General features: G+C 38.5%; 1 protein-coding gene across 1 annotated transcript in view; it reads right to left on the bottom strand.

The window, feature by feature from the left end:
• ttc27 (tetratricopeptide repeat domain 27) overlaps window positions 1–26144 on the bottom strand; it is an 84335-nt gene that overhangs the window by 42944 nt on the left and 15247 nt on the right. The window contains exons 5-9 of the mRNA XM_084947743.1: window positions 24237–24339; window positions 20054–20212; window positions 18664–18803; window positions 11828–11940; window positions 6952–7018 (exon numbers count right to left, since the gene is read on the bottom strand). Coding sequence (XP_084803869.1) covers window positions 6952–7018; window positions 11828–11940; window positions 18664–18803; window positions 20054–20212; window positions 24237–24339 — 582 coding nt within the window. The remainder of the gene's footprint in view (window positions 1–6951; window positions 7019–11827; window positions 11941–18663; window positions 18804–20053; window positions 20213–24236; window positions 24340–26144) is intronic.

A 26144-nucleotide genomic window follows, 5' to 3' on the forward strand; every position in this document is an offset into this window, starting at 1 on the left:
AGTCCAGGCCCAGATGGGTTAGGGAATGAATTTTACAAACAGTTCAAGATTAAACTTGTTCCATATCTTGATTAATGTTTCAAGTAGGAAACAGTGACAGGAAAACTGAAGAATAAAAAGCTTTAAAAAAAAAAAAAAAAAAAAAAAAATGGAGTAATTCAATCAATACTTGAAAATTTACTGTATAATTAATCAGTCTATATTCGAAGCTGCCATCCAAGCTTCTTTTGGACAAGATTTATTTCTCTGTTGGAAAGTGGAAAGACTTTATTATTACATGGTCTGTGATTTTAATCCAGTCCATACTGTGTGAGTATTAATGGTGCTATTCTCTTTTGAGTGCCATTTTTGACTTGTTTTTTTTTGGCACTTACTTAGCATTAAAAGTTAGTTACTGAATCAGATGGATGTACAGAGTGAGATTCTAAGAAGACTAAAACTTAATGAAATATGATTTCTAAGCAAGACTTAGAAGCTCATGTTCAGCACCATCATAAAATAAGAGCTGCTCTCCATGAACACTAAATATTTCGGTGCATACCTTTCGTCTATATTTGCATAGATTTAGACATTATAATCTAAACATAAAAAAGCCCACCTCTTAATAGTCAGAGGTACAGTTAGCAGCTATATGCTGTTAATGAAGTCTGTAACACAATAGAAGTACAAAGTAATCCAGAAAAATCTGAACACACCACGCTATCCATCAAAATTAGTACGTCATTAGTATTTATGAATATATGAATAAATTAACAAATTACATATACAACCCAAATTTTAAAAAATAAATTAATTGAAACAGAATGCAATGATCTGCAAATCTCGTAAACACATTTTCCCTTACAATAGAGGACAGAAACCATATCAAACATTTGAACTGAGAGAGTTTACCATTATTGGAAAAATACCCTTTTTTATAAAAGCTTTCCAGCAGCTGCTCTGAAATGTTGTCAGATTCTAGTCTGACAAAAGATTTTACCTGCTCAACAATCCTGGGTAATCTCGCGGCGTTTTTTTATTTCATGATGCCCAAATGGTTTGGTGCAGTTAAGCCAGTTCAGCAGTCAGACTCTTTTACTATGAAGCCATGATGTTGTTATAGATGCAGTGTTTTGCATTGTATTGATTAAATATGCAAGGCCTTCCCCAGATGGGAGCATGTGTTACTTCGAGCTTTGGCCCAGAGAAGAGGGCAGCATTTCTGGATCATGTTCACATCTGGTTTGTTATTTGCATGATAGAGCTTTTGGATGGCACAGACGATACTTTCTGGAAGGGTTCGTGAACACATGCAGTGTCTGCATACCAGGATGATGTTTTTTTTCCTAATGCAGTGCTGCCTGAGGACCCAAAGATCATGGGCAGCCACTGATTTTTAGATTTTCTAATTTATTTATTTTTTTAATACAGACACTCTGAATATCTGATGATCTATCATACATAATGACATAAAAATTCAAAGTCTTCTTTATTATGTTGAATGACATTCTGAAATGAATTCCCAATCTGTAGATACAGGTTCTTCTGCTCATTCATAAATACAGCCTCTCTAAACTGCAAACACGTCAGTGACCTGTTGTCAGTTAACCTACTTACATCTGAACACCTCTCAAACGTAACACATTTTAAGCATTTAATATATTTCTAATGCTCTATTATAGAATATATATGTTCTGCAAATTGTTGCCGTTTTAAAAAACATTTTAATTCCCAAATTATTTGGAGTTGCGGTTGTACCGAAGCACTGTAGAAATGCACACAAGAGTAACTTTCTTTTTCCTCTTCTTCTGTAGCTGAAATAAGCACAGGGCTCGCCTGTCTGCTGTGCACTGTAGTGGGAAATCAAGCAGCAAGCTTTAGTGAGAACACCTAATTATTAAAACCTATTACAGCCACAAAGTCTTTATCTGTGTGCTGTGGTGATAATCTGCTGTATAATAGCTGGCACAGCTTAGTGGTTTAGCTTTAGATGAGCTGATTAAAGGGAAAGCGGGGAGGGTGCGTTCAGCAGATTTACTGGTAGGTAGATGTCAGAGAGAGACGACTGAAGCTTTTCATCTGAATTCATGTCTCGACTCATCTTTAATCAGAACAAGTTATACAACAGTAACTTTCTACACACTGTATATTTATGACAATGGAAATGCGTGATAAAAGAGATACATGGTTCGAGGTGAGATAAACAAACACTAATGATCTTTGTGGATGCTTAGCAAGTCTTGCTGGAGTCATTAATGCAACAGTAAATTGTCCTAATTATGCAGTTATTCCTCTACCAACATCAATCGTTGAGCAATTAAAAAATCAAACGATAAAGCATCCAAAGCATTTGTCATGTCGCTCCTGACGCAAATGGGTGTTTCTCAACAGCAACGAGAAGACAGAGGAAGTTTTGATGGTGATGACTAAATCCACTTATTATATTGATTATTTTCTGTTGTGTTTGACTAAATGCTTTGGAGTAACAGAAAAAAAGCTTAGAAAAAATGTTGCATACTTCATAATTACAAGTGGTAAGACCCGTCCAAACTCTATGCTTTTTAGAACCTTAAAGATGTAGACTCACACTTTTAACACAGTGCTTCATCAAAGACAGTCGCTCAGTGGAACAGAAGGATGAAAAGTGACAGTTTATTGACACATATAAATGTTGCTGCCTGCAAGTATCTATAAAACACTCAGTATTTTTTGTCAGAAATATCAAAATATAATTTTAAGACTACATATCATTCACTCCTATTGTGCATAAACAAATACCCACAATGAAATGAAGAGGGGGTCAAAATTACAATACAACAATTTGAGAGACTGATGAAGTCCGATAGGGACAGATTCAATACGGCAGACAGCTGTCTACAAGAAACTGAGACTCTGTTATGAGGAGACAGGTTTGCTTGGGAGCAGGTTATACTTATACTAAATTTATGTATTTATTTTTGTAGGTACTGAGTATGGTGATCAAAACTGAGTTAATGTGAGAGGCATTTAGGACAGTGTGTAATGCTGCAAAGAGTAGACTGGGGCTGAACAAACACATCTGGATGTGACAGAGGAGACATCAGGCTGTGTCACATGGGAATAAGACCTGTGTGACTTGGCTGTGAGTTTTTACTCCAACCTTGAGATGAGGTTCAATTTATTCATTTTATTCATTAACTGCAGAATACCATGAACTCTTATTGTGGGCCAGGCTTTCACCTTCTTCAGTTGCAAAGGGAGTCAGGCCAATTTACCCTTCTTCCAGCATAATTCATGTCCTGCAAACGTATCGATCTGCATAAATATTTCTGTTCGGATGGTAGGGCAGAGCCTTTTCACCTACCGTACACGTGCTTTGGTGCAGTTCTCCAAAATTAACAGATTTATTGAATAAAAGCCAGGGCAATAAATAAATCCGCATTGCTACATTTACAGTCTCTTTTTGTTTTTGAAGATCATTGTTTTTCTTTAAAAAAAAAAAAAAAAACAATGACATATTTACTATGCAATGTCCTGATGTACGAGTGGTGCAGAAATAGAGATCAGACAGAGAGATCTGTGAGGAAGCATGTTTGCAGAGATGAAAGGGATATAGATATAATGGTCCTAACTAGGGATGGGTATCGTTTAGGTTTTATCCGATACCGGTGCCAAACCGGTACTTTTGAAATGGTGCCGGTGCTTAAACGGTGCTCAAACCGGTGCTTAAAGAATGGAAAACACAAAATTGGTCCAAAAACCTCTCATGTTCAGCTGTTTTTTGTAAAAAGATAACAATGTTAGCCTTTTCTGCAGCTATGGGGCATATATGGTATCACTCTGGGCTGGAAGCAGTGCTTAAACAATGGAAAAAAAACACAAACTTTGTCCAAAAACCTCTCATGTTTAACTGTTTTCCACTTTTTCTTTGGTCATTTTAGCCTTTTTGGCCAGGGTGAAGGGAGCATCTGCCATCAAACAAGAAGACAGCCGCATGTAGCTATGATGATGTTTGCTAGTTCACCTTACATGCATTAATGTAATAACGTGGTTAGCCTACTCAACGTAAATTACACACGAACAACATTAAGCTACTCACGCAGAGAAGAACGGCTGCTGCCATCATCATCATCATCATTTCTGCTACACTGGCAGGGCTAGGGGCCAGGACTGTACTCTTCAGATTTTTGGGGGATGTTGCTAACTCCGGGTCCGATAACAGGCACCACACCCGCAGTAGATGTGCCCGGTGTGAGGTCTCGCAGCAAGCTATCAAATACGGCGCATTTCTCGGCTTTAAAAAAAAAAAACGCTATGCGTCGCCAGGTGTTTCATCGGATTTGAGGTGTTACCTCCTTTGACAGTATCACAGTATCAGCTTAAAGCACTTGTTGCAGGCTGCTGAGTTTGCATCTTTTGCTGTGAAGTACAGCCATACTTTTGACCGCTTCGCCTTGGGCATTTTTAATCTGTAGCTCTGCTCTAAAAGAACGTACGTACCTGGACCCGCCTACTATCCTCGGAAACGTAAAATGATTGGCTAGAATCTAAAGCGTATCATTCCATACCAGTTGGTGGCGGTAATGCACCTTTCAGTTGTTTGCCAACCGCCAATACAAATGTAAGGAAGAAGAAAGTGTATCACAGCTCAGGGAAAAAAAGCACCGAAATAAAGCACCGAAATGTGCGCTGCTTTTCGGTCTGGTTACTACCGTTTATGTCAGAACCGGTGCCATCATGGCACCGGATACCGGTACCCATCCCTAGTCCTAACTGGAACCTAGACACAAGTCAGGTCCTTAAATCCTCTTTGTTGGATTTCCAGCAGCTGGTAGTTTGCTGAGGTGCATCATCAATCCCTGTGATACTGCTGCCTGAACCCTATACAATCTGCCAAAGTCTCATAAGCTTCTCTCTAGAATGAATTCAAAGTTTCACTGCAGAGATGAAACAACTCGATTGATTTTTGTGCAGCTTATTATTAGTGCCTGTAATATTCTCTGTTACACTCAAATCATGGGTGAAAAGCTCCTGTAATAACTGACACATTAGCAGTGCTGAGAGATGTTCTTCTAGTAAGGTGATAGGATTCAGGTATCGACGAAGACAGCCAGACATGTGACAACCATCTAACCAGCCTGCAGATTCCTGGATCTACATGTAGGCTGGGAAGATGCCTGCCCACAGAGCCAGCAGCTGCTTGCAGCAGCATTTCCAGCCAACGCAGTGAGACACAGATATGCTGTCAGCTTATTTTGTATACACAGCTGGCTTCATAATAACCACTGTTCAACTTCAAAGAAAAGTGATGAACAGAGAATAACCACTGGCATAGTACAAATGTACCCACAAATATATTTGTTTCCAATTGGATAGCACCAATAAACATGGATACGCAGACTTGCATATTGCCTTATCTTGTTAGGATTTCAGGTAATGCACCAGGATTAAAAATGCAGGTACAGGACAAAGTAATTAACATTTTTCAAAGAAATACAGAGCAGCTGTTCTGATCTGACTTTGACTGCCGCATACTCTTCTTTCTAGTATTTCCAATTTACCTTCTTTGCAAAACAAAGTTTTACATATCATGAGCTCAAAAAGTTACAACCACTCATATCCTAAGTGTAAATAACAGTGCTGTGTCAATTTACAGCCATAGTGACAAAGACTGAATCATTATATTAGGACCAGTGGTGAGAATGTGACAATGTGTCATTTTAACAATCAAATCTAATGTTTTCTAAGACCTCATGAAAAGGAAACAAAAGCGTTATTATCAGGCTTAAGCAAGCCAGAACAACTAGTAGGACACACTGAACTATTCAATAATCCCACCAGTACAGTATTAGTTGCTTCTTTTTGCCAAGTACAGCTTTAAAGTGCATCCTAGTGGCTGGTAGATGAAACAAGGAATTTTAAAATACTGTGTTGATTTGAGGTTTCACAATTTACTTCTTGCTTCTTCTTGTCAGTGTAAACTCAAAGCAGACAGCCCACCAGGGCGATGTCCTTTTGCACCAGGCTAATGCTACAACCTTAAGGTAGTTGATGTATGGTTTTGGCCTATTATAGGAATACATTTTTTTTTTGGGCTTAAATTGTTATTAGTAATTTTATAGTCATGCTGCTACCTTATATTTCCTCTTTCTTTATTTGTAATACATGGAGAACTGCGCAAAGCTCACCCATTTTAAGCTGTGTACTACATGCTGGTGAAAACTAACCAAATAATTACAGCAAAGCTAAGGTTTGAAGTTTTGAAGACGTGTATGCTCTCCAGAGTGAATTATGGTGACAATATTCTTCATCTCAAATACGGCTTTATTTAAAAAGGTTTTTTTTAGGTTATTTAATTACACAATTATGTTGTACTCATAAATATACATTGATTAGCGTGTAATTATATCTTCCAACTAACATCATCATAAAGATAAAATCGTAGTAGTGGTCCCACTACAGTTTGTCTGCCACTACAAAAAGTTCCATTAAAGTTTTCAGGAATTGCCTTCATAAAAATCACTGGTTGTTTTTGGGAGTGTCCCTAAAGATTTATGGTTATGTTTCCCTCAACATGAGCTCAGCTTTCTTACTGCTCACCTTTGGGTGAGCCATTTCATCATTTTTGTATTGTGGCTTATGTTTGTATGTCCACTTCAATTTGCTGGTACGACGATATTTTCATCATTTTCATCAGAATTTCAGCACTCTGCTGAAAAACTTACATTTAGGATGTTTACCAATCTAATTGCAAGTCTGGTTGTACATATCTTATTTATTGCCTGTATAAGCAAGATGAATGAGGCCTAAATAGTGATTTATACACTGCTGCATTATTTTTCATTTTGTTAATTCTAAGTTTCACTGTTAATCAGAGGAGTGTTTGTGTCGGCTGGGTTAAAAAAGGCAAGGCATACTACCAAAGTCATTTCTCTTTAATATTACAGGGAAAACTTACAATGCTGGTCATAAAAAAAGTAAACAATGACTTACAGACGTGAAGGCCAGGAGTTCTTCTTCTGTTAGTTTGTGCACAGGGTTATTCTTCTGGAAGTCAGTGCTGCAGACAAAAATATTTGTGAATAAATAGTGGAAAGATTAATACAAATATCCTATTTTACAAGTAAAACAACTGGTAACTTGAGCTTTAATTAACCAGATCCCCCTCGATTGCAGTTGTTAAACAAACATTTTCTACAAAGCGGTGTGTCAGGGAATTTGGGTCGTTGACCCGGTGTTTTCGGCTTTGCCCCCGTTTAGTTTCCCATGCCTATTTCCTGTTTTATTGTGATAACCTTTTGTTATCAGAGTCCCAGCAGAGAGGCAGAGCACCCCCAGAACCCCAAGTCTCCAAGCTTGCCCCAGACCCACCCTGGGGCAGCTAGGCTACCAGGCCAGTGTCCTACGTCCGCCAAAACAGACCCTCCAGGCAGCCGCCAGAAAAACACCATCCAAGAGCCACCAGAGGTCATGAACACAGCCCGAGGTTGAGCCCCCCAAGAAACCTGTCCCTAGAGAATCCCCAGACACCCCAAGCCCATACCTACCCCCGCATCAACCACAGTAATGAAAGCGGAAGAAAACCAAACACCCCCCCACCCCCCATCCCCACTAGGTGATGGAGCCGACTAAAGGAGCCCAGAAGGATTGATCTATAGTGGTGGAAGAGGCTGTATTCAAAACTAATATGATCTATCAGACAGTCTCTATATTGGTTAGAATTAAGATTATTTTTATTTTTCCAGTTCATGAGTACAGTCTTATTCATCTCAGTAGTGATGTCATCCAAGCTGACCAACAAGCAAACTAGAGGGGAGGCTGGATTGTTACATTTCGGACCACCGATTTCCAAGATCAAGAATGGTCTTTTACACAACTCTTGAGCCAATGTGGATAACATCAGCCAACCATGCAAGCTCCTGGGAATGATTTATGATTTGTTACAATCAATAAAAGGTAGACCGTTAGAAATTATTTTAATTATTATATATAAGTCAGCGTGGGAATTAATCAGAATCCACAGTGAGCTTTAAAAGAACTTTTTCTAAGAGGTAAATTTCAGATCTGCCAAGAGCTCAAGAGGGAGAAAAGAGAAACCAGACAAGGTCACATTCCCAGAGTTAAAGGGACCATGGAGAATTCATAACCAGAGTCTCTGCTGTTTAAGCCCTTGGCAAGGAATTAATAAATACTGATTATATCCTGGGATTAGCACTCATTAATACAAAAAGCAGTGACAATAAAGACAAGTTATTAAAATGTATAAATATACTATACAGGGCTCGCAAAATCGCTAGCCCGACGTCCCGGAGCTAGCGATATCTATATTTTCTCAAGGTTTCTATCCTAGGTTGAGTGTCAAAAGATTACCTAGCTTAATTTTTGAATAAATGTGGTCTGCTAACACTCTGGAAGACACACACTATACAAGAGACTTGTTTTTAACACTGTTTTGTAGTGGTATCAGGGTGTACAGATCTTCCTTTAATTTAAACAGACCTGCTGCTCATCAATCATCTCCTAGCAATCTCTCTGACTGCTCCACTGACCTTCAGTTGGCCCATTCAGTTCCAGCACCAGCATAGAAAATTAATCACCAAGTTACTGTGAAGATAACTATTTTTATATATTATATTTTAGTCTCTATTTTATTTATCCTTTTGCCTGGATTAAACCACCAGGACAAACACGTTCACAAATAACAGTCACTCAGCTATAAATTTAGAGAAAACTACAGGTCACAAAAAAAAGAAAGGGTTGGGTAAAAGAAGTGTTGATGAACTCTAAACTTTACATAGAAAAACATTAACTGACTCTGGAAAAATGTTTGTGCAGGTGGTAAATGTACACAGTCACACATTCAGTTTAGTACCCACTGCACTATATTCCAGTGACTGTCATCTAAGACCAGAGCACAGCCCTTAGTACACCACTGATAGACATAATTAAATCTTAAGAATCAGGGAATTCGATCCATTGACGGACCTTTGTTTGGTTTTGATGCTGACCCCATATTGGCTTTTTTCTGGTTTATGTAAGTTAATACTGCTCTGCCTGGTAACCAGGCAGAATTCATAGCTATGTAACATAGCAAAACAGTTGGGACGACATCAGCTAACTCATGCAAACTCCTGGGGCTTACTGGCTGAAAAACTGCCTGGTGTGTCACATATTTATGAAATATAAAGGATCATGAGGTTCCCTCACCCCCAGAGCTGACAGGGGGTGAGGGCTAGGTTAGCAAAAGAGAGAAGAAGTGATAAAGAGTTAAATAGAAGAAGAAAGAGGAAAAAAGAGAGACTTAAAAACAGTAAAGACGAGTGGGAAGCGTATAGCACAGGATATCCTCCACCCGCGACAATCATGTCCCACAAGGGCCAAAGTTCAGCAAGCCCCAGTGCCAGATAGTCATGGGCTATCTATTAAGGTGTCTTGTTTGGTAACACACTTGCTCAAATTTTTGATAACACTTTTTGTCATTTTATCTTATCTTGCTCACACTGCTAACACACTGCTCTGCTAGGCCCCAAGTGTTAGCATATGCTATCATCTGTTCCTGGTGGAGGTACAGCAAGTCATCTACTAATCAGAAGGTTGGTTCTAAGTTCAGTCAAAACTGAGGATATATTGTGTTTGGCTTAAAAAACCTCTCAAAAATGACGTATAACCATATACTTACTCCAACTCACATATTAAACAGATCTGTAGGACTGCCTCTTTTGTCTGAACAATATCGCCATTTTAGAAACATACAGTTTCCGAGTGATGCTGCCCTAAAAGTTAGGGCTAGATCAAGTGACCCATAACCATAACTTAATTTGATCTCCTATAGGCTCAGGCTGCAGGGGGACTTCCCAAGATGCACTGAGCATTTCCTCTTTACTACCCCCACTCATGAAGGATTTATATACCATCATCTCATGTCATTAACACAGTTATTCTCTCTCCAACAGTTTGTCTTTTGTACTTGTCCTCTGTCCCCTTCCCTCACCCCCCACAACTGCACAACTGTGTACTTCTGTTGTATCTTGCTACTGTACCTTTTTTGCATATTTGTCACACTGAAAAATTTCAGATCAAAAAAAGTTTACAAGAAAACAAAGATAATCAGAGCAAATACAAAATGTGTAAAACAATGATGTATTTGTTGCCTATCTGGCCCAATGTGAAAGCGTAATCCCCCCGACCTCCATCAACTCTGATTAACCACATTTTCACTGCCAGAACCTGCAGAATCAAAAAAGCATAAATAATACCTCTGTGATAAAGAACGCCAAATTATCTCACAAAGCAACACATTATTCCAACTAAAGAAACTCAGAGAGATACAGAACAAAGTCATTGACATCTATCAGTATGGAAAGGGTAACAAAGCGCTTTCTAAGACTTTGGGACTCTAGCAAACCATGGTGAAAGCCGTCATCCACAAATGGGGAAAATTTGGAACAGGAGGTCACAAAAACATAGAACAACATCTAAAGAACTGCAGGTCTCACTTTCCACAGTTATGGCCATTGTTCATTTTTCAACACTGCGAAAGAGACTGGGCAAAACTGGCATCCATGGGAGAGTTCCAAAACAAAGACCACTGTTGACCAAATAGAACACAAAACCTTACTTCAAATTTGCAAACGTGAATATCCCCAAGACCTTTGGGAAACTATTCTGTAGACTGAGAAGACAAAAGTAGTTAAGCTTTCTGGAGGGTTAGTGTCTCATTACATCTGGTGTAAAAATAATTCAATTTGTTAAAAAGAACATCACACAAAGAGTCAAACATGGTGGTGGCACTGTGGTGGTGTGGGGCTGCTTTGCTGGTTTGGAACCTGAATGACTTGCCATCATTTATGGGCCCACAAAAAATACAAATAAAAAGAAATAAGAAATTGGAATGGCCTAGTCAAAGTTCAGACTTAAGATGTACTACAGAAATGGGGAAGGGGAAAAATACTTTCTTACAGTACTGTATACTAACAGAACAGTGCAGAATATAACAAAGTTTGTCCACACAACTTTCTACTAAACAAATAGGTGACATGACAAGAGAAAAACTTAAGAGTTAATGGGATCTACAATTTTCCAAGTGGTTAGCAAAGTCATAGTGACGCTTCAGACAAAGCAATTTATGAATATGGTAGGGCTGCTCAATTAATCGAATTTTAATCTAAATTACGATCTGGGCTTTCAACGATCATTAAAAATGACTGAGCTTTACTCTCGCGCTGCTGTGTGGCAAATCGAGTGCACCTCTCTGCGTTTCGAACACCGTCACAACAATTAAGAAGACCTGAGGGAAGCTCGGAAATCTAAGAAGAAGTTATTTGGAGAGGAGAGGATAATGGCTGCTGAAGAAAGAATGCCGCTGGTTGAAAAGAGAGGTAAAAGAGCTTCAGTGGTAATATTTTTTATATTGCAAACATTTGCACTGTTATCAGTATTTGCACACTATTTTATATTATTTTTGACAATCTTTTAAGCCATTATTCAATACATTGTTATCGTTAAATAAATATCGTCAAATAATCAAGCTCTCAATTTCAGTGAAAATAATCGTGATTATCATTTTTGCCATAATCGAGCAGCCCTAGAATATGGCATATATTCATGCAGGGGCAAACTGAACTGAGGGGATCATTAGATCTAAATAGATGTGCAGGATGGTGAGAAGTTATTTCAGTCTTCAGGCCTGAGACACAATTTCTTCTGACATCCAACAGATGAACTATTAACCCAATGTTCCTTATGAGGCTACCGTCGTCGGTATGTATCACAATATACCTGCACTCTTAGTGGTTTTCCCACTGTTTTAAACAATCCTAATTGCAATTTTACGCACAGCTACAGTTCGGCTCTGAGGCAGCAGACTTACCAGATACCCAGGATGACGGCCTGTTCTTCAGCAGTTAGGTCAGGCAAGTGGTACTGATCTGGCTCTGCTAAATTGATTTTATCCAGTAGTGTGTCATCCCCCAGACTATAGTCCTGTAGGCAAAGAAACACAATGTGTACAATCAGCAGCCATAAACCACTGAATATGAAGACTATAAGGTTCTGCCAAGCATACATTTTTGAATGTAGCATTACTTTTCAGAAATTGCTTGGAGCTACAATGTTAAGAAGGGTAAGGGTTTTAAATTTGAAGACTGTCTCAAGCATGCTGCTACTTGGGGCCATCACTTCAATATGGATATTAGCAAGAAAATAACTCATTTTACTGAGCATTCAAAGATAAGCTAAACAATCAAGATTTCAGTTAACTGCTGGTAACTAGTGATTCTGTTAATATGGTCACATAGACTGGAGGTAGAGGTAGGCTGCCACACAGTGGCTGCAAATTAGGACTTCCATATTTTAGGCCTCAATTTTCTCAGGTTTCTGTGCCAAACTGAGGTCTGTTGTGGTAAAGACAGCTGAGTATGAAGTCAAAGCTGATTTACTGGCCAAGCCACATGCAGTGGATGATGACTGAAAGAGTGTCTGGACTTCCTCTAAAGACGATAAGGTGATATGCTATGTCATTCAGGAATGACCCATAGTATCTCTGCATCAAGAGAAATGTTCTCTTGCACCTCACCTATTCTTAAAGAGCTTTAGAATATATGGTATATTAAACCATACATTAAACTTTATGCATTTTTGATCAACCTCATTGCTAAAAGAAAATCACCAAACAACCAATACACCATCTTTTTGCCCAGAGAGGGTGTGCTTTACTCAAATGGACTAGCAGTTCTCACTGGACCAATAACTGGAATGAAATACCAACCATACAACTATAAGCCTATTACATGTAATAGTTTGGATCTTTGAAAGATCTTAGAAATGAATTGATTTAAAAGACCTGTTTAACTGCGGAATATATTTAAAAAGAGATGCTGTTTGATGACTAAGAGGGTAATGTTCAGAGGTGATTAGTACTGGTTTAATAATATTTAGCTTGGTATTCCCCAGAAACAAAACATCTAAGGTGCAAGTTCCACTTCCAAAGCTTTCAAAGCTGAATTTGTCTAATTATATTTAATTTAATTGAGTTTGTCACTACACTGCTGATTGCACAGTCACATTTGATTAAACCATGTCAGATGTCACTCACACTCACAAGTATCAGAAATAAAGGCACAAAAAATCAGTATATGTAATTCTGCCTTTTTTTTCTAAAGATGTTTTTGGTAATTGAGGTGCTTCATTAAGACAGACTGCCTTGCACCTACCAACCAACAAGCTAATGGGTAGGCCTATATGGATAGGTTATTCAGACATAACACACATAACATCTTTAACCTTCAACACCTACACGTGTACACACTCAGTTTGAATTTTTAGAGTCCTGCATAAGAACACCATGCAGTCAGGATGAGCTAAGGCTCAAACTACTTTACCAATTATGAGGTATTCAAAAATTCTGGACTTAATGATCAGTAACTGTCAGTGACAGGCAAGTGCATTCCTCTGGTCTGAGCAAACTCAATCAAATCCTCTGTTGTGATAATGTGGTTTGGCATCAGCAAAAAAACAGAAGCCCTGGATCTGACTTCTAAGTCCACTCAGACCCACAGCAACAGAAATGGCCCCGTTTCCCGGTTGGCACTAGGTTTGATTGGCCAGTGATAAACAGTTCCTACTCCTTGCCTCTCTACTTTCCTTCTATCCACTTGAGATGGGGAGACTGTGTGCTCTAGTTAATGACAGCTTTGATTGAGCCAATTTACTCCCCTCCACCAGTAATGAGGGTATTAGTGGTCTGAACATAGCACAAGGAACTGGACCTGAGCCATGGCTACAAGACTAAGAGCTCTATGGGCGCACTACAGGTAAGGTTCGAAAGATTTCAGAAAATGTATATAAGCTAGAACCAGTGTCTCGTTCCTAAATTCTTTAGCACCAACTACCAGTATCTTGGAATGTACATGGACTGAACTACATAGCTAATAAGGTTTTTGTTAGCATGATATTAAAAAAAAGAAAACACAACAAACAAAATGTCCCTGACAGCTTTCAGTGAAATGTTAGCCCCTAGATCAAGGAAAAGTTCCACCTTTGTAATTGTGTTTTGCCACTGCTATGGTTAAATGTTAGATTAGCTTGAAATATGTGATTAGCTGGAAACAAAAACACTTAGTAAGTGAAATATTTGGGAAATTGATGGGGGAAAAAAGAACTATTGCAATTATTACAAATCAGAAACAGAGTTTTTTGGCTTGGCTACTTCTGAATGGCAGATGACTAACTGGGGAATTATGCTTCAATAGGAACTGCAAACCCCTCTGAAACCTAATGTGCACCTCCCTAGAAGAGTGAATGCACATCCGGTTGATGCAGTCTGCAACTATTGCTATTAGCCTGCTGAGTACCATTGATTCCTCCTGTGAATTTCCAGCTAATATTTTGGAGAAGATTTTGAATTTATTAGAGAATAAATCAGATCAGATCAATAAAAAAGAAAATATGAATCATTGTCCATCAAGGGGGACAAATCAGGTCTTACACCTGATTTAGACCTCTGCGGTCTAAATCTGGCTTAATATCGGTTTAGGTCACAGGTTATAGTAAGTAGTTTAAGAGGGGTGTGGTTCCAATGTCACCGTAGCATAGATTTACAGATGACGGATAAATCCCCAGTAAGAAAGCTAGAGAGACGGTTCTGTCCATTGTGACTTTTTCTAGGTCTTAACAAGCTAGACAACGTATATAATCTCTTACCATGTTCTTGATCTGATTAACAATCTCATACCAGTTACACATGATAGGAAAAACCACCAGAGGCAGACACTTTATCAGATACCAGACAGACAGAGTGGCTCCTTTTAATGCAAACGAAGTTGTAGCATGAATCCTGAATATCTAAGCTTTTTATCCTAAGTCTAAGGCTCAGCCTAGCCACCCTGTGCTCCAAAACAATGTTAACATAGACAATAAAACTCTAGCAAAAAAAAAAAAAAAAAAGGGAGGGTTTTGGTGTCACTTTTAGATTAGAAAAGGGGTTTTCATTTCCTTATCCAATTATACAGACTAGATGCCTGAATCTCTGGATACTAAGCAGGATTACTATCACAACAACACAACACATTTCCAGCAGGGTACAACCACCCTGCCTCACATTTGTACAATCCACTTTACATCCAGTTCACAAGAGGACACGGATCTGCTTAACATGTAACAAATCAAGACCATCACTGTGAATGAAATGTGTTACAGTGATTGTTTTCGCTTGATTATCTTGCTTTTAATGTTAATGTTTTAAGTCAAATTCCTGTCTGAAAATGAAATGAATCACCCAGCCCGAGCTCACTGCCAGTCTACACAGCATCCAGCAGTGTGAGGTAAATAAACCACCTCGATGTAAGCACACAATGCTGGCAAAAAGAACAAAAGGAGTCAGCCAGAGAGAGTGATTGACTGTGTAGGGACCTAAAACCAAACCTGCGTAGCGTAAGGATGAATGGGAGACTTACCAGGTATGATGGAGGGAAATTAGACAGTCATTGTGCAGTGTGTGTGGGAGATCGTTTAAATCTCTGTGCTTTACAGACCATTTAAAAGCAAGTTTCTCTCTGCCTGGAGAGCATAATGAAACATTTAGACAGTAACCATTCTTCTCTTTTCTGCTTGTTGGTGTTTTTGTGCGAGAGTGTGTGTGTCAGCACACTGTGGCGGGCATCTGACCAGTACTTCATCATGAAGTGGCTGACACATCTGAGCACTAGAGATCTGACTGTGCAACTTTGGGAAACACCAGAGAGGGAATTTAGGGAAGCAAAGTGATATTTTATTTTTCATAGACACCAGGAAAATAGGTTGTCACACACCAAGATCTCTTTCTTACACACAAATAAACTAAACTTAATCTAAATTTAAAGAGGACCGAACTAAGGAGGACAATCTGATTTTGGCAGAGTGGATAGCAAAGGATTGTTTTGTCAGCCGATTTACGCAAAAAGTCAGACAAATCTATACCAGAGGTATGAAAACCACATGAGAAGTAGCTCTTAGAAGTGGTTACCTTTTAAAGTCAAGTTTAATCTAGAACTAGACCCAGGATTTTTGAGTAATTGTACAAATACATATCAAATAGAAACAAGGATAATTGACATTCTTCTGACATTCTCAAAAAAAAAAAAAAAAACCCAGCAAAAATCAATCTGGATCATAATATCTTTGCTCTTGTTTAATTTATTAACAGTTGTTGTAAAAAGGTTTTATATGAGGATATCAGCATGCAGTTCCTGTCAAATGTGGCCAAAATAAATAAAGAAAAAAAGTCTGGGCTTTTACAGGTTCTCCTCTCTATAAATAAAAGTTCTTAACCATTTACAAAAACTTGGGTCACAGCAAAACCAATACAGTTTTAAAAAAAAGGTTAAATTTTATATTCATCTCAAGAAAAAAAAGAAATAAAACAGTGTGGACGGACACCATGAAGGAAACACAGTGGGTGGTACATTGGTTCAGATGTTAGCGTTCAACTCAGATGATGATAGCGCCCACTTCAAACTCTAAACTATTTATGTGAGGTTAAAAAGAAAGTAGTTGAAGCACTCCGAGTGATCAGTAAGACTAGAAAAAAAGTGCTAAATAAATGTGAGTTCATTACATTATACAATGTCTGTGAAGGTTCTCAGTCATCCAGGTCATCGTAGTCAAAGGAGCTTGCAAAGAAAAGCGTCTGGACTTCTTTAAGTTACTTGAAGACGTTTCACCTCTCATCCGAGAAGCTTCTTCAGTTCTAAGGTCAAATGGTGGAGAGTCCCAGATATAAACCTAGTGGGAGTATCCCCCCACAGAGGGACAAAAGGAGAGACCAATGGAGAGACCAAACAGCCACTTCACAAGCGCATGGCACAACACAGAAGAGCCACCTCCACAGGACAAGACTCAGCAGTCCATCTGCATCTTAAGGATAAAGGACACTCTTTCGAGGATGCCAATGTTCACATTTTGGACAGAGAGGACAGATGGTTTGAAAGAGGAGTGAAAGAAGCCATCTATGTCCACTGTGAGCGACCATCTTTGAACAGAGGCGGGGGTTTACGACACCAACTCTCTGCCATCTATAATCCAGTTTTGAGATCCCTTCCCAGACGCCTTAACGCCCACTCACATCCTGGGCCATCTGACCTCAGGAATTCGCATGATAAGGTGGGGCCAGGTTTCACAATGAACACACCCGAAACTCTGGCTGATTGGCACCCACACCCAGTTTCACACCTTGGCTCGGGCGATTAGAGGATCATCAGGGGGTCCTTTTGTCCCTCTGTGGGGGGATACTCCCACTAGGTTTATATCTGGGACTCTCCACCATTTGACCTTAGAACTGAAGAAGCTTCTCGGATGAGAGGTGAAACGTCTTCAAGTAACTTAAAGAAGTCCAGACGCTTTTCTTTGCAAGCTCCTTTGACTACATTATACAATGTATCACGGTACATTTTAGAGCATTTCTAAGACAATGTTCATTGGGCAGGTGAACTAATATTAACTTTTCCTAAAATTTTAGAAGAACAGTGTGCAAAAACAAACAAAACCCGTCATTGTGACACAAATGCATAGTGGTGGGAACTCCATGTATCAACATCATGGTTTAAGGTTGCTTTGCTACTTCAGGTTCTGGTTACCTACCAAACATCAATCAGATTCATAAGCCACTGTCAGTTATCATTCACTTGGTTAAGTAGGCAACCTATATGCCAAAAGGCTACAGGGACCGGGTTTGATGCAGCCTAAACCATGCCTCTCTATAAAGACTTACGTATGCATGACTATGTGCATGTATGTCAATAATCAAAAATATTATGACAACACCAGCCTGATATGCTGTTGGTCTTGCACATGCAAAGTATTAGAGGTAGAATATGAATTTTAACTGCATTCCAGCATAAAACTTTTCATTTCTTTTCCCATTTCAGGAGAAAGATTGAGTTAAAGGTCTATATATTGAGAACTTGTAATGCACAGAGAACTAACAGGGTCAACAGTATCAACAGGTTTCACGGGGTATTATAAAAGGTCCAGAAGTAGACACCCCCCCCTGCTGATGATGGTGGGTATTAAAAAGCATTTGCACCTCTGTAAATTTTGGCTAGCAGAAAAGGTTAAATGGGCAGACTGTTGCCAAGTCAACGAGACAGCTTCCATAAGCTATCCATTTTTAGAGGAGTCAAGGTTAGACTCTTGTCTGTTTATAGTATGGCCCCTGCCATTAAAGATTTTCTCCGAGTAAACTCAAACATATCCAATTTAAGTCACACATCAAACTTCAAATACTTATGCAATCACGAAACTGAATAAGAGAGACATTTCAAGTACAAATGGTCTTAGAGTGTATAAAGGCAAAATAAAAAGGTTAATTCAAGTTAACCAAGAATATAAATACCAACAATAAACACATAGGTTTCATGGAATCTCTCTCAGTTTTGAAAGGTAAATTGTTTGAACTGTTGTACCAAGTGTGAAATAAATAAATAAATGAAATGAAATGAACACAGAGTGTGAGTGTGTGGACATTAGCTTAAAGGTGGAAAAGACGATGTGTTATCAATGTGTGTGTAAGTGGGTTAACTTAAGGGACATGTTGCAAGTTACCAAACTTTAAATAAATGTGTCTGAAACATAGAAGATAGAGGCTCAACAGTCAGTCAGCCGAACAACCAAAGTGTCAAACAATCACGTACCCAAAACAGCGTTGGGAAGAAGACAAACAGACACTCATACCTTGGGAAGACTAGCCTGAGGTGTAGGGGTGGGAGTTGCCTCATCATTGATCTGACAAGGCTGGTCCTGCTTTCTTTTGACTTCAAGGATGAGCTGAGCCAAGTAGTTCTGCTGGAACCGGGTACGTTTGCCAAGGGCACCTACAGATGAAATCAGCTTAAAAGGTTTAGATATACTATGGTTACATTTTGACATTTTATTCAGCGTCACCACTGGTAACTACATTTGCATTATTCAACAAATATTCAATAATACAACATGTTGTCAGTCCAGCTTAGAACGTTGGACAACTATTGCTCTGTCCATACTTCAACACACCCAAATCTGAAATCAAGGATATCAAGGATTTATGAGGTTATGCTGAATATAAAGTTAGCAAAAAGCTAGCTAGCTACAGCAGCTGACATCTAAAGATCTCTTGAATATCTCTGAATACCAATTTCTTACAAAAAATAAAAAATAAAAAATAAAGAAATCATACATCAACTCTATAACTTTTGAAATGAAAGTTGATTGAATGATTGAAAATGCCGGTGAGAAAGATAATAGTTATGTTAGTTTATATAAAAAGATCTTACTAGCGTAGACACTGCAGCAAAAATAAAATATCTGAGAAGTTTAATTTATGGGCTACATTGTTCGTAATAAAAGATAAGATAAAGGTAAAAGGGGTGGCTGTAGCTCAGGTGGCAGAGCAGGTCACCTACTAATCAGAAGGTTGGTGGTTCGATACCCGTCTGCTCCAGTCTGCATGCCAAATATCCTTGGGCAAGATACTAACCCCGTGTGTGAATGTTAGTGCTACTTACATAGAAAGAACATAGAAAAAAAAGTGCTGTGTGGATGAGCACTTTGAGTGCTCAGTTAGAGTAGAAAAGCGCTAAAAAAAAAAGAACCAGCCCATTTACCAAAACGGGAACTAAAATATAAAAATACAGCATAAGTATTTAAAAACTTATTTTTTCAATAAAAAGCTGCACAGGTGTAAAATGATAACTGAACAGTACTTCATGGAGTCCTATAATACAGCACTGCAGTACACTGGAAAGATGAGCCACAGCCAAGGCACAAGGTTAATGTTACTTTATCACTTAAGAAGCTAATAGTTTACACTTTATCCTGTTTGTAGAATTCGAGAAATAACGAGTCACTGACTAAAACTAAAGCTCCTTCCTAAACAATAAGATCTCCAAGAGTTCAACATAGGCTAAACTACTGGAGGCCTAATTCTCCAGCTCTAGTAGCTTTGGGTTTGCTAATAATAATTTGTTAAACTGTCAAATTGTGTTTCATGTAGAACTCCCTTTTGTCAACTCTCCCTGATTATACAGGCCTCCTATGGTTATCTGTCAATTCAGCATTCTTTTCTCCAGGTGTGTACTTCAGTTACCAGTCATGTTGATGGTGAGCCCCGTAAGCTCCCGAGCCTTCTCGATGTGTTCCTTGGCAGGCTGGTACTCATAGTAGGTGAGACTAGTGTAGACGCACTCGAGGTGGAATTGAATAGCCAGGTTTCTGTGTTGTGATAACACAGACTGGCATTTGAGCACTGTAAAAGGAAAGGGAAGAACATTCCAGTGAGGATGAACATGAAACACAGATTAGCTAGTATCTTACATTGTGATTTTGCAGTTAAAATGTTCAGAGATTGTCAAAGTAGATGGACACTAAGAAATGATAACATTAACTGAGAAAAACACCAGGGGTCCAGTTTCTTTTCTATGCATGAACCAAATATATCTATGCTCCTTACAACCCTGCTCGAACTCAGGCCCTGAAATGAGACATTAAAAAGACACACTGAGCATGGAGTCGATGGGAATGGACAGAGGAAAGCGCAGTCTCATTCCCTCATTCTTTTATTTTGACAGCGAATGCGCACCTGCGGACCACTTATGTGCAGCTCTGCTTATATTTATGCCTGGCCAACATTCTTATCATTTAAGGTACCCTACCTTTCCAAATAGACAAGACTAACATTAACAAACAAAATAATCTCAAATATAACCCTCGATAAATATATTTGTAGAGCATTCTTTTGAAGACTGCAAATGAATTGCATTTTTTATTTTTAAACACATATCAACATCATTCGACAATTAAACCCCAACAACAGAAGTACACCTTTGTTTAATCTCTTTATTTGCTTTTGTTACAGTAAAATGACAAAAATCTCTCTAATTATTGAGAAAACCTTTGAACACAGTTTGGGAGTAACTTGGTTTTTGCTTAAACATTATTTTCATTACTTTAAAAACACCAAATCGTTCACTTTCATTATGTGTGACCTTAGAAACAGTGCCTCAGTGTGATCATAACCAGTCTTATTAATGACTCGGATTACTCTTTTTTTTGGTAGTATAAGTATTAAATTTATTATTGTTTTAAAAGCCGACCCCCACAACTCCACACAAGAAAAAAAATACAAGTGAACAGGAAATTATATGTAAAGCTCTAATAGAGGCTTAGTGTTATAAAGAACACATAATAACTTTAACATTTTCCCTATAATATAATGAAAATGTTGTTCATAGGATTTTACATCACTGACTGTTTTAATTTTGGTATTAAAAACCTTTAATTCAACATTTTCTTTATATCCTTTTTTGGTCACAAAAAGCATGAATTGAGTTTTCTTAAGGGACAATCTGTTGATATCAAACCACATGTTAAGAATGTCATACTCACGTTCTTTTGCACACAAAATATCCTTTAAATCTTTAAATCATCTGCAAAAATAACAAATTTAAACAATTTACTCATTTTAGTAAATTGTTTATATCATTAATGTAAAGTCTAAAGAGTTTTAAACCAATCACTGATCATAGAGGTACCCCACATTGAACCTTTCTAAACTCAAACACAGTTTTGTTAATTTGCACACACTGTTGTCTATTTTTCAAATGAGCTTTAACCAGGAACAGGCTATTCCTCTTATTCCACATCTCTCTAATTTCCTTAATAACTGACAATAATCTACTGTATCAAACACTTTCTGTAGGCCAAGATAAATACCGACAGAGAACACATCATTTGCAATGGCTTCTGTTTAAAAAAAACAAAATTTGGAAGTTTACTAACAGAAGCAATGCAAAGCAAAGCCAACCATATCAGCTGGCTAGCAGGATCATTTGTAACAGGTGTTACTGCGCTGTCGCAGGTTGGCTATTTGCACGTTGACTAAAGCGAGCACATCGTGTTAACAGTTATATACTACAGTTTGATTCACAGAAGCAAATAAACATGCAGTGTTCATACTGATTTGCTTACTTATGGTATATCTCTGCAAAACATACACATCACAAATGTTTCTAGCTTCATGGGACTTCTTTTAACATTTTTGGTACAAACTGTGAGCCATCTCAAAGTACTGAGTGCCTAAAGCTGCTGATTTTGTTCTTTCCAAGTGACAATAACCTCAACCTTTCATATTAAAATAGACTTATATGTAAAATATGTCTCACACACAGACACACACACCCTTTGTAGATATTTATAGGTGTGTTTTTTTCCATTCTAACCCAACAACTACTCTGATCAGCTAAGCTGTGACAATATCAGTGGGCACTTTGAAACATGCAGACACTTTGACTTTGCAGCTGAGAGTAAGTCTCAAAGAATATCCTTACAGAAAAAAAACCTGTTATAATTAAAGGCAACTGGCCAACTGTTAATGAACAGTAAAAATGTTCAGGAAATTAATTCAGCAAAAATATTCCTGTTGAGCACCAAACAAAAGGAAATCAAGCCAGACACGGCAGCACCTCCATGGGCAGAAAACAGATGTGCATGCTTGTCACAGCATCACCCTCACCTTTCTGCTCACACCACTCGTAAAAGCATCGTGTCCAACTGCTCCTCTGGAATATGGATCAGTATGTTTTGTAGTATGTGCAGTTGGCTCGCCCTTCACACTCTGTTAACTGCCACACAACAGACTGCGCTCCAACAAACCCACTGCCTTTAAACAACAAACCCACTGCCTTTAAACAACAAACTCCAGCAAGCAGCCATTTGGAAAGGCTGTGGAAAAAACCCAACAATAATTACATAAACAATCCAAATGCTGATAAAAGCTCTGCTGGGACGATGGGAAAGGGAGAGTAGCTTTGCTTTACGCAGAACAGAGTTATTTCACATACTGATATTTTCTCCACTCTAATTCCATTACAGGAACACAGTGTGATTAAACAACTGTTTATAAACAAAGAACATTTCTTCAGTGCACTGGTACCCACATGTCAGTTTGGGTAGTGGTACTCTAAGAAACCAGTGCGTGCTTCATGTTCTATATGCCAGAGACATTTTTGAAAGGAGTATGCATATGTATGAAATGGGCCATGCCTTCCCAGAAAACCTCTCAGTACATAATGAAATCCAAGTCATAGACACACATATAGAGACAACAAAATAAAATTCATGAATAAGATTTATCTTATAATAATGCACAAGACTACTCAAAATCTTTAATATGGATGTTTGTCTAATGCAGGAATAATGTTTAATAATGTTTTTTACTTCATAAATGGTTGTCACAACTGAGGAGGACTGTGGGAGTCAGACTTTTATGTGGAAATGCTGCAAAGAAACCACTACTGACAGAGACGAAGAGGAAAACAGGACCTGCTTAACCCAAGGAATACACATAATGGATGCAAGACCAGTGTTGATCACATAGGTCACAGTGTACTACAAAGCTAGATTAATGGCTTTTTTGAGCTTAAAGTGAGACTCTTTTTGCGTGGCTAAACCGCTGTGGTAATAAATAATGCGGTTGGGAGTAAGTTATATTTGGAGTTTTGGTTTCAAAGCAAAGCAATCTGTGAATCAGTCAAAAAGAGTCCAGTTTTGACTGATTCTTTTACTTAAAGCATGTTTTAATCACAAAATAGAATATAATTACTAAAGCCAATGAATGAAGCACAAACTATGTGTCGCATATCATATTAATGTGGGAATGCAGAAAATGCAGAACATATATAAGCTTACTACTTGACTATAATCTGCTGCTAAGTCTATTTTACACTGCAGGAATTGCAGCCATGAAGAACACCTATCCAATCAATAAAATTAATTAGAATTTGATCTGCCAACAAACTAAAGCCTGTCACCCCGAGGCTGTTTGTGTCCTCCCAGCCTCTATATTGTTTTGGCATTTATTAAATTTTTTGCCTCAACCAACCTTAAAACATTTTGCGATAATTCACGATTTGTTTTTTTCGTTTCATGTACGCAATAAATGTGTATTAATTTCATCAGCCAATTTAACAGTTATATAAGATACTGATAGATATCAGCAGCACAGCAACTCAGAGTTAACTGCTGACTATGATGTAGTCCTAATGGACCACAAAGAATTCACTACTTCTGACACCACAGACGTAACTGGAAACAACTCTATAGTCAATTTGTCCAAACTGTAGGATGAGCACACACAGCGCGAATACACTGAAACGGCTGATGCTTGACGTGGTAAACTGGCTAAATGCTCACTTAGGTTTGAAATAACCTTTTCCACATACACTCACGAGCATATAACACAACACAATAACAATAACAAAAAACAAACAGACCTTTGTCCATGCTGATCTGGGCCAAGCTGAAGAGTTGTGGGGAACGGGCCTCTAGAATTTGCTGGTGTAGGTTAATGTAGCGAAGGGTCCACCAGGGCAGCAGCTGCATGTACATGTGAACAAAGTGAGTCAAGTTTTTATTAAACGAAAGCCACGACCCAACTTCTCTGACAACAGGGTTGTAGCTTATTACCATTTCATCTGATTTAATTAATACAGAGATGAGATCATTTGTGCTTAAGCTTCTTACACTCTTCAATTTCTTGCTTGTTAGTCTGAAGACCACAAATACCATCTAAAATAATGCAATTAAAATATTGATAGGCAAGACTGAGGCCATGATACAAACAGTATTGTGTCACAGTTCCAGCCTGTGTGCCTGGTAATCTACTGAAAAGCTGGAATGTTTAAAGATCAACATATCTGGAAACTACATCACAATAATGTTTTGATTTTCTTTTTTATTTCTACATTATCAATTTGTTGTGTTTTTGGTTAGTGAGGATAAGTGTTTTTACATAGCAATATGTGTTTAAAGTGAAGACATTTTTACTCTGTTTTTAATGTTATAACAAGCACTCCCCTCAGAATATAGGTGAATAAATAAACACATAATGCTGATCTCGAGGCGCCTTCAGGACAAATACAACACCAGCATTTAGAGTGCTGCATCCTGGAGCTAAGTGCTGAGCATGCACTAAAAACAGCTCACTCCTTAGCTTTTTGCATCTGAACAGAACAGAAAGTGGCAGAGAGAGAGGAGGAGTGTTTTATTTCCCCTTACACCATTCTTGTCACACACTGGTAGAGTGCAAGTGAACCATGTTAAAATCTTACTCATGTGTTAGCGAGGATGCACAGTCACATGGAGATTTAATTGCCCGTCTCAATGAATCAGTATGCACTCACATTTTTTTCCTTCAAACCTTATGCTAAAGAGAAATTAAGTCCACTCAGTGTGAATAATGATGGGCCTTGATGGATAGCAAGGAACATGATCTGTACCACTAGGATCTAAATCAATGACGTAAAACAAATATTTTCAAACTATTACTGTTGGGTCTGTGTTTCCACAAGCCCCGCTAGTTTAGAGACTTATTCATCATGAAGAAAACAAGACATAACAGAACATCTTCAACCGGTTTTTCACTCGCTAACGAGGAAAGTTTTTGGTCAAGAACCAGCTCTTGGAGCTCACGCTCCTAACCTGTCTCATGCCCAAAATCCTTCAAAGAGCAGCTGTCCCCGTAGCTATTTATTGACATGACAGTTACAACAAGCACGTGCAGAGGGGGGGCGGGCTGGAGGGGCTTGAGCACCCGCCCCTTTCCTGATGGGTACCCAAAGTGCCCTTTTGTTGAGGCAACTTTAAAAAAAAAAAAAATTATTTATTTATTTTTTTTATGTGTGTGGGCGTGCAGAGTCCTGTCTGTGCCCCTCAACAATAATATATACTATTAATCACAGTTTTGCTAAATAAAAGGATCTGGCTTGCATCAGTCACATGATCACATTTAACCAATGATCGCTCTTGACGGCAGAATGCGCTGGTTACGAGCCGGGAACGAGCTCACAAAGAGCACGGGCATTTTTTGCAGTCCGGAGCTGTAGGAGAAACACAAATTAACTCAGAGACACAGACTTACTATATTTCTTCCATACAGACTGATGCGACAAAACCAGTAAGTAGGTGTACAGCGCACAGGAGTATTGGCTTATTACGTACACGTTGGTAAGTTGTCTTGTGGCAACTGACGAACTGAAACAAATGAGCCTGCTGTGTTTGCAACAGCGCGACAAACATTACCTGTCCTTTTATTTTTGGTCATAGCTGCTAGCTCACTGGGTAAGGCTACCATGGGTCTGTAGCTCTGTCCACCGTTTTAGGGAACATATTTAGTTTTAAAG

The sequence above is a fragment of the Perissodus microlepis genome, chromosome 13, assembly GCF_051167445.1.
Source record: "Perissodus microlepis isolate ML-2025 ecotype Zambia chromosome 13, ASM5116744v1, whole genome shotgun sequence".
NCBI lineage: Eukaryota > Metazoa > Chordata > Actinopteri > Cichliformes > Cichlidae > Perissodus > Perissodus microlepis.